Source organism: Myotis davidii, unplaced genomic scaffold (genome assembly GCF_000327345.1).
Source record: "Myotis davidii unplaced genomic scaffold, ASM32734v1 scaffold1115, whole genome shotgun sequence".
NCBI lineage: Eukaryota > Metazoa > Chordata > Mammalia > Chiroptera > Vespertilionidae > Myotis > Myotis davidii.
Genome location: NW_006287910.1, coordinates 1,591,456 through 1,600,961, shown reverse-complemented (window position 1 = coordinate 1,600,961; position 9,506 = coordinate 1,591,456). Strand labels below are relative to the sequence as shown.

Sequence of the window (9,506 nt, the reverse complement as noted above, 5' to 3'; positions counted from 1 at the left end):
AATGCCACCGCCAGGTAACGGCACATGATAGCGACATTACAGGGACAGAAGAGCCACAGAGCTACTAACAATGCTGGGTACACTGGGAGGGTCAATGAGATCCCACAATAAAGGGCTTACTTAGTGCAGGGTTTGGCGCAACATAAACAAGCAATACACGCCCACTGCTCTCATTAGCCCCATTTCACAGATGGGGAAACTGAGACTCAAGAGGGTGGAGTGACCTGTTCAAGGTCGCAGGGATACCATGGCAGCATTGGACTCCCTGCTGCACAGACCTGCCCTCTTCACAAAGGCAAAAAAGAGGACCTACCTACTAGAGGAAGAGAGAATATTATTTGACAATTAACAGTGGCTAATAATAATTTAAAAAGATAAAGAACAGCCAACACCATCATGTTTACGCTACCAGATATTTGTTCTTAGCTTTGCTATGTTCCACGTCCCTATAAAATAGCAGTAAACATGCCTATTTCACAGAAGAGGAAACTGAGGCTCAAAGAGGTAGACCTTTTGTGAGAAGCCTCAGAGAACGGCTCCTCTCAGTGTCCCCTTCTGTCCCAGGCGCCCTGGACACTGCCCACCTGTGAAACCCAGCCCCCCTGGCCTTGTGGGGGCCAGATCGAGTTCCGGGACTTGGGGCTGAGACACCGACCCGAGCTCCCGCTGGCCGTGCGGGGTGTGTCGTTCAAGATCCACGCAGGAGAGAAGGTGAGCAGCGCTTCCAGACCTTCTTCCTCATGGAAGCCAGGCCACGGGGCAGCTGGAGAGGACTCGGGGCCATGGCCAGGCTGGGCATCTCCCCAGGGCTCAGGTCCTGAGCATTTTCCCGTTCCACATCCCCACCCCGGGGCACCTCAGCCTCAGGCCCACCACACCGTAAGTTGAACTTATCTCACCAAACCTGACTCCACCAGGGGGACCCACCCACCCACCTTGAGGTCCCAGAGGCGGCATCTCCCCAGCTTCCTTTTCTTCTTTCTTGAACATCAGTTGAACTATCGGGCAAAGTGCTAAATGCTCCACATACTTCATCCAGTTCCATGGGCTCAGATCCTGGCTCTGCCAAGGCTCACCTCGGGCAAGTTACTTCATGAGTCAGTTTTCCCACCTGTGAATGGGAATGCCAATGTCAGCGTCACATCGAGGTGTTTTGAAGTGTAACTGCCTGGAACAGTGCCTGGAACAGAGCACATGCCTCAGAAATGTCTACCGGTGCTTTCATTCATTAGCATTTGCATTTTCACTCTGACAACAGCCCTATGAGGAAGGCGCTAGTATTGTCCCATTTATCCCGTTAGGCCCCTTCACTGAATCCCTCTTCTCCCTTCCCACCCTGCGACACTTCCTCCCTGAAGCCCTCCTTGCCCTCCCCCTGATGGCCCCAGGCCCCCATCTGAGCCCTCAGCCTATTTCTGTTAGCCTGTGACCTTTATTTGAGCATGTCTTTCCCCTGCTCAAGACCTTCCACCTGCTCCAGGCTTCCTTCAGGGCAAAGCCCAAACTCCTGAGTTTGGAGTCAAGGTGCTGCCCAGCTCTATGCTGCATTCAGTGCCTTGCTGGGGCTTAGTCCACGTTTGTGGAACAGCTGCCTCTGGGAGCTCAGGGAGCTTTCAATCTAGCACTGTGGTTTACCTGGAATCTCCCCCCTCTCTGAACTCCTGATTGCCTTTCAATATCCCACTCAAGTACCCCTCCTCCATGAAGCCTTCTCTGATTACCTCATCAACCCCAAGGGAATAGGAACAGCTTACCTCCTGGCTTACCTCCATTGCTACAGGTCCGGAGCTTGATGGTAGAGAGTGATCACCACACTTTATTAAAATTAAGTTTACTCAGTCGCCCTCCTTTCGAGAGCACACAGTCCTTTGGCGCAAGGACTCTTTATTTTTATGCTGGTGCCTAAGAGGGTGGCTGTCATACAGTGGGGTGACATTTCATTCATTTATTAAACAAATAGTGTTGACCCCCCACCATGTGTCAGACACTGAGCATGCAAAAGTCAGCAAGAAAGATAAGAATGAAAGGGTAGATGGGGGACAGATCAAAGGATGGAGAGATGGAAGGATGGGGGATGGATGGCTGGGATGGGGATGGATGGAAGGAAGGATGATGGTTAGATGGCTGGACAGGAGGTCGTGAGAGAAAAGATGAGAGATGGATAGAAGGAAGGATGAGGGACAGATGGAAGGATGGGACATGAATAAAATGACATGGGGCTGGAAGGAAGATTGAGGAATGATGGAGGGCTGTGGATGGAAGGATGGGGGAAATGGAGGAACAGAGGAGGGTACGGATATTGAAGGAAGGTTGTGGGAATAGTTGGGAAGATAGGAGAGATGTGTTGGGATGAGGGAAAGATAGAGAAGAATACAGACAGAAGGTTGGGTGGATCGACGACGGATATAGGGAAAGTTGGGTAGATGGAAGGATGGATGCTCAAAGGATGATGGGTAGCTGGGTGGATGGATTTTGGGTGCAGGGAAACATCTCCCAAAGAGATGCCCAGGAAACCTAGGCTGTGCCCGCCTTCTTCTGGCCCGGCGTAGTCACAGTGGCCTTGCCCTCTCATCCCCTGGCAGGTGGGCATCGTTGGCAGGACGGGGGCCGGGAAGTCCACCCTGGCCGGGGGCCTGCTGCGGCTCCTGGAGGCAGCTGAGGGTGAGGTCTGGATCGACGGGGTCCCCATCGCGCATGTGGGGCTGCACACGCTGCGGTCTAGGATCACCATCATCCTCCAGGTGAGGCCTCGGGACAGGGTGGGCAGAGGTGGGATCGTGGCTGGGCCGGCCTGACCCATTGCCCATCCTGGCCAGGACCCCATCCTGTTCCCCGGCTCTCTGAGGAGGAACCTTGACATGCTACAGGAGCACACGGACGAAGCCATCTGGCAGGCCCTGGAGACAGTGCAGCTCAGAGCCCTGGTGGCCAGCCTGCCCGGCCAGCTGCAGTACGAGTGTGCCGACCAAGGCGATGACCTCAGGTAGGGTTGCCCCACCACAGCCTGGACCTCAGAGGAGCTGGAGGGAGAGGCACGTGTGGCCACGGCTCTCCCCAGGGGCAGTCTGCCCTGGAAGTGTGCCTTCCCCACAGACCATCAACCCCATCCTATTAATAATCAGAATAGGAGCTCCGTCCCTTGTCAGCAGTTCCAAACTCCAACAACATCTCTGAATATCATGTCTCTTTTTCCTAAATTTGGTTTCCCAATTTAGTTAGTGGCAAAACCCAACCTCTGCTGATACGAGACTATGTTTAGCATTTATCCCACCTAGCACCTATTTTGCTATAGAAATAACGTGGGTGATATCGGGTGCTGGACCCATGAGGGCATCATGTATGCCTTTGAAAATGTTTTCTAAAATGTAGTAAAAAATACACCATAAAATTGACCATCTTACCCATTTTTAAGTGTATACTTCAGTAGCATTGAGCACATTTATATCACTGTGCTACCCAACTCCAGAACTTTTTAATCTTGAAAAACTGAAACTCAAAAACTCTTTAAACAATTCCCTATTTCCCCGTCCTCCCAGGGAAACTGAGGCACGGCGGGTTCGAATGACTTGCCTAAAGTCACCTGATCAAAAAATGGCAAACGGGGATTTCTACCAGTTCTGTGGGCCGGGGGCCACCACTTCTGTGGCTGTTGTGGAGATGCATTTGTGGGCACGCCCTACAAACTCTGACATGCAGACACACAAACATCTGGCCTGACTGTCCCACTCCCTCCTAGCCTGGGCCAGAAGCAGCTGCTGTGTCTGGCACGTGCCCTTCTCCGGAAAACCCAGATCCTCATCCTGGACGAGGCCACGGCCGCCGTGGACCCGGGGACTGAGCTCCAGATGCAGGCCGCCCTTGAGAGCTGGTTTGCCCACTGCACGGTGCTGCTCATCGCCCACCGCCTGCGCTCCGTGATGGACTGTGCCAGGTAAGTCCCCCCAAGGCGCTGGCCCCAGGGACCCTGCAGTGGTGAAGGAAGGCATCCGCATTTAGAGCTGGAAAGGTAATGGGATGGATTATCAGGTGCCCGTTGTACAGGTGGCAAGACTGATGCCCAAAGGGGAAGAGATGAGCCCAAGGACATATGCCCAGTAGATGCTTACAACCAGGAAACCACACAGAAGGCCAGACTTCTGGGGAGCAAACCTCAGAGCAGGCATGCTGGGCTCTCCGAGCGGCCCAGGGACCAGGCTGGTGTCCAAGGAGCTGCCTGTCTCCCTCTCCCCGCAGGGTGCTGGTCATGGACAAAGGGCAGGTGGCAGAGAGCGGCAGTCCTGCCCAGCTGCTGGCCCAGAAGGGCCTGTTCTATAGGCTGGCACAGGAGTCAGGCCTGGTCTGAACCAGACCCTTCAACCCTCCCGCCACGCCAACCTGGAAAGAAGTGCCATGCCCTGGAGATACCAGTGACCTGGGGGTCATCAGCGGAGTCTAGACCCCTCTGCTCTCTGGGATTGGGTGGCAGATGGCAGGGAAAGTGGACGATCATCACAGACCCAGGAGGATGCAGCAACCCCCAAGGTCGGCCTGATCAGAGCCTGTCCAGCCTTGTCCATCCTGGACCCAAAGGGGACAGTGGCTCTCAGCCCTGGCTGCCCATTGGACCCATGTGGGAACCTCAAGACCTGCCCACACCCAGGCTCCACCACAGACCAATGAAGTCATTAACCCTGTGGCAGGGCAATGGTGTGTGTACTTTTCCAAATTAACCCTTTTATTTTGAGATGAGTGTAGATTGACCAGCAGTTTTAAGAAACAATCCACAGAATGCCTGTGTACCCTTTTCCATTTCCCCCAAAAGTAACACCTTGAAAAACGCTAGCGTGGTATCACAACCAGGATATTGACATTGGTACCATACACAGATCCTGCTCAGATTTCCCTGTACTAGTATGTGTGCGTGTGCATGCGTGCGTGTGTGACTTCTACACAATTGTTATCACACATATAGGTGGCATCCACCACCACGACGACCCCTGGGGCTGCCGTTCTGTGACCACACCCCTCCCTCCTGCCCCGTGACCCCCAACATGCTCTCCATTCTGGCACACGGTATATTTTTAAAGCTCCCCGTATGATCCCAACATGCACCAGGACTGAACCCCATGGCTCCTGCTGCTCCTCCCACCCTTGTACACGGGGCTCCAAGAAGCTTCTTGTCTGAATTGGACACATGAGCCACGACCCACACCAGGATGGGGCCCTCCGGGCACAGCATGAGGACACACCGCACGCAGTTCAGCTCTGAAGGCCAGAGGGGAGGGGCTGGGACTTCTTCAGGAGAAGTCTTGAGGGGAATCGCTCCGGACCCGGCACATGTCATACATCTGTTTGTTACCGACCAAATTCCAGCTTCTTGGGGGAGCCCCAGAAGCAGTCAGAACATCCCGGGCATTTCTGTTCATACTTCCTCCCCCGCGGGGGCCGTGTGGGAAATGCTGCTGGGGTCAGAGGTCAGAGGTCAGGGTGGTGACGGGCAGCCCCTGCCTTCCTGAAGGGCGGTGCACAGTGTACGTGCTCAGGCCTGTTTCTGACAGCGGTCGGAATCCTAGGGCAGGGCTCTTACGACTGCCTTCAGGCACCAGGAAAGGGGGTTCGATTCTCAAGTAGCCAAAGCCGGGGTTCCCCAGACACAGCTAACTGTAGCGCAGCGTGAGCAATGAGGCAGCCCAGGCTCCTCACTGACTCATGGCATTGCTGCAGGGATAGAGGAAGCTAATACACGGAAACGTGTTCAGAGCTGAGCTGGGCAAAGTGCATGCCCAATAAACGTTCACGATGATCCCTGTTGTATCTGAGGGCCTCTGTGGGCAGCGATAAGGGTCCACACACCAGGACTTTTATTCTGGTCACTGCCGACATATGGGGTTGTCCTGGGCACTGTAGGATGTGTAGCATCATCCCCGGCCTCCACCCACTAGATGCCAGTAGTACCCCCGCCTCCAGTTGTGACAAAAATGTCTCTAGATGTTGCCAGATGTCCCGGAGGGAATCAGAACCACCCAGTCCAGTCGCTGGGCTAACCCGGCCCATTGCCATCAATAATCTACTGAGACCAGGGCAGTGGCTGTGCTGGTGCACCAGCAGGCGCCTGTGGACAACCACCTGCCTGACAGGACACAGCCTGCTCTGCCTCGTCAGGTCACAGTGACTTCCTAATGGGACACCCCGACACAGGTTTCCAGCCCAGAGTGATCCACACTTAATTGCAGCTTCTACCTCCCTCGGCCGAGATGTGGCGAGCAGCACATTTTGACGACTTCAGATTGGGGTAGGGCACCTGCACCTCTTGCCTCTCCCCTATTGCGCCTACAAAGTGCTGGCCCCACCATTACTGGCAATTACGAGCTCCATTTCACAGATAAGGAAACTGAGGCTCAGACAGTTGCCATGACCTGCCGAGGTCACCCAGTTAGTAAGTGGCAGACAGGGGACCTGCCCCTGGGGCCATCTCACACCAAAGCCCAAGTCAGCATGTGGGGGTCGTCTTTCCAACTTGGGAGCAGGGAAAGGGACCCGACAGAGCGCTTCTTGTTGCTCTGCCGGGAGCTGAGCCACCGGACAGCCCGGCAGAGTGGCCACAGGCAAAGGCGGCAGCAGCTGCGTGTTTGGCAAACTCACTTGGGATCATTCCAGGGTCACAAAAGCCTACTTTCACGGAAGGAGATGGTCTGCCAGGGCGCAGAGTGTGGGCCACAGGAGCCAGCGCCCATGAGCCTGCTGACAAGGCTGCTGCTGGCCCACACCCTTGCTGTGGGGACCAGCCTGCATGCCATCCAGGCCACTAATCCCCTCGCCGTGGCTCCTGCCAGCAGAGCCTGGCTGGCGGGGAACACACACATCCAGGGAAGCCACACATGGAGCTGATCGTACCTGCAGGGTCATTTACTTCATTTGAGACACTTATGAGTGGGTGTGAGTCGTCCACACTCTCCCTTCTATGGTGACCTGGAAGCCAGCTCCTGAGAGGCAAGGTCAAAAGGCGAGAACAGCCTGGCTCTCGCAGTGGCTGCTTGGAAGGGGGGGAGTGATCCTGCAGGGGCGCCTGACCCTCATCAGGACGTGTATGAGCAAGAAACAGAACCCTGTGTTCATTTCCCATGAGTTTGCGGCTACACCACGGCCCAACTTATCCTGACTGTGTTAACACAAAGGGATTTATAAGGGCCACGTGGTTTTTGCCTTAGAACCTGAGCCGGGCCACACACACACCACTGCTCATCCTCACAACATTCCCACCGTGCAGGTGTGATCAGCTCCACTTTACGGATGAGGCAACAGAGGCTAAGTGACTTGCCAGGGTCACACAGCCAGCAAATGCCAAGGGCAGGACTCAGGCCCAGGTCTGTCTGACCCCAGAGCCCAGGCTGACCACCGGGCCACGCTGACTCCTCACTCTACCCCACACGGTTTTTAACCTCTAGGCTCCCATTTCCGACAGGGGCTCCCACTAGAGACGGCATGTTTGCCAACAGGAAAGAAGGAAAGCAGACGAGAGGGGAGCCGCTAACTCCCAGAGGAGATGGCTGAAACCCCAAAGAAAATGGAATCGTTATTAGAAATAAAATTTTTTTTTTTTACTGAAAATTGCTTGTAAATGTTCTCGTTTCCAGTGTAAGTCATTACAAAATGATTCCCAAGAAAAACTTGGTTTATCTAATGTGAAAGAATGGTATAACTTACAAAAAATAAATATATATTTCCACCTAAAGGAAGATGCTTTTCTGGATTTGAAGTCAGCAAGGGAACCTCGGGGCAGCAGTGGCCCCTCTGCTTTGTGGGTCTCCCCTGGGTCTCTGGTTGCGAGACCTAAAGGACGGGCCCTGGAGGTCTCCACTCCGCTTTTTCTTCAGGAGCCCGCAGACCTGCTGTCAGATGCCGGCCACCTTGGCTTTCCCTGGGCGAGCTGCTCCCAGCCCAACACTTCCGCCCAAGAAATTAAGTTGGGACAGTGTTTCTCCCAGGAGCAGTACTTTGAAAAAAAAAAGAAAAAAAAAAGAAAAACAATCACTGATATTCGTGAATGGGGTTTTTTTCTTGTCCTGGGACACACTCAGTAACTACATGTCTGGTTCTCCACACTGCCGCCTCTGACGGCTACCCGGAGGCCAAGGGTGAGGAACTGAAATCTAAAAACGAGGAGAAGTCTCAACAGAGCTCGATTCAGTACCCGCTGGTCATCGGTGGCGGTGCCCAGTGCTCCTGGCTTTGAACTCTTCACAACCACGAGCAAACCCCTTCCAGGTGCCTCGAGGTAATCCATTCTAGCAACTGGCAAAAGGAGGCAGGAGGAAAGGCCGAGAAAAGACAGGTGTGGCTGAGGAGGTGAGCAGCCAATGTGGGAAACTGGTACTGAGAGAGGATCCCCCAGCCCTGGAGTTCCAGGTCCAGGTCCCGTAAGCCCAGCCCGTCCTGCCAACGAGAAGCCCGCGGGTGAGGAGGCTGCCTCTGGCCTGTGAAGCAAGTCTCGGTGCAGGCAGTGCTGGGACGCTGGCTCCGTGTCTGAGCGCCCAGACGACGGGATGGTTGGTAAGAGGAGTGTCCACGGCCCCCAGGACACCGCCTGAGGGTGAGGATGATCTTCACCAGGCCCCTCACCTCCAAATAGCAGCCCCAAGGAGACGAAGCATTCTGGGTGGAGCCCAGATGTTAGAGGTGCCAGGACAGCAGCTGAGGCCGAAGACTTGGAATTTCAGACTTTGGCTAAAGAGATTTGAGGCAGTTGGCTGGATTTGGTCACTAGCATGTTTTACGCAACCAATTTCTCGAGAAGTCTGGCTGCCAAACTTCCCTGCAGAGCACCAAGAGCACAGGCAGGCTCTCCCAGGCTGTGCGACGCCGGTGCGTCCTGCGGGGGTAACAGGCAAGGGGGTGCTGTGCGTGTCTTTGGTGGGCCGCGTCTCTGTGTCCCTCCTGTTTCTTCACAGCCAATTCCAGGCAGCGGACCAGAAGGTGGCTGCTTTGTGGTTTTGTTTTATTGGGTTTGGTTTTATTTCCTTTTTTGGTTTCAGTGTATGGGAAGCTTGGGTTCCCAAAGAGGCTGCTGACTCATCCTGGGACAAGGCATGTGGGCCTTGCAGGTCAAACCAGACGCACCAGCGCCGGGCTTACACCAGGCCGGCATCTTTGGCCATGCTGTAGAACAGGCCCCTCTGCTGCAGGAGGTCAGAGGGGGCACCGCACTCCCGGATCTCTCCTTTGTCCAGGACGATCACCCTGCAAGCGGAGGGCACGCAGATGTGAGTGGTAGGAGGGGTTGGCACCTCATGCCCGCAAGAGCCCAGCTGGGCAATACCCGGCTTTGGGTCAGGCCCCTCACCTCTGTCTGTTAGGACTGCTGCAGCAGTCTTCCAACTGGTTACCCCTTCTCAAGCCCTATTCCTAGTCAATGTCAAAGTCCTGTGATGCTACACACAACACTCACTATCACCTACTCTGTTTCCTTCCCAGCACAATTTGCTTTTATTTATTGCCGTGTTTATTATCTGTCTCTGTACCCAGCCCCC

General features: G+C 54.6%; 2 protein-coding genes across 2 annotated transcripts in view; one reads left to right on the top strand and one right to left on the bottom strand.

Annotated features, from left to right (window-relative positions):
• ABCC6 (ATP binding cassette subfamily C member 6) overlaps window positions 1-7,487 on the top strand; it is a 51,184-nt gene extending 43,697 nt beyond the window's left edge. Inside the window, 5 exon segments of the mRNA XM_006759691.2 lie at window positions 565-711; window positions 2,583-2,741; window positions 2,817-2,983; window positions 3,737-3,931; window positions 4,234-7,487. Of these exon segments, the coding sequence (XP_006759754.1) occupies window positions 565-711; window positions 2,583-2,741; window positions 2,817-2,983; window positions 3,737-3,931; window positions 4,234-4,342 (777 nt within the window). The 3' untranslated portion in view covers window positions 4,343-7,487.
• A 70-nt stretch (window positions 7,488-7,557) lies between these two features.
• Window positions 7,558-9,506, bottom strand: part of ABCC1 (ATP binding cassette subfamily C member 1) — a 108,010-nt gene continuing 106,061 nt past the window's right edge. The window contains exon 32 of the mRNA XM_015561295.1: window positions 7,558-9,216. Coding sequence (XP_015416781.1) covers window positions 9,108-9,216 — 109 coding nt within the window. The 3' untranslated portion in view covers window positions 7,558-9,107. The remainder of the gene's footprint in view (window positions 9,217-9,506) is intronic.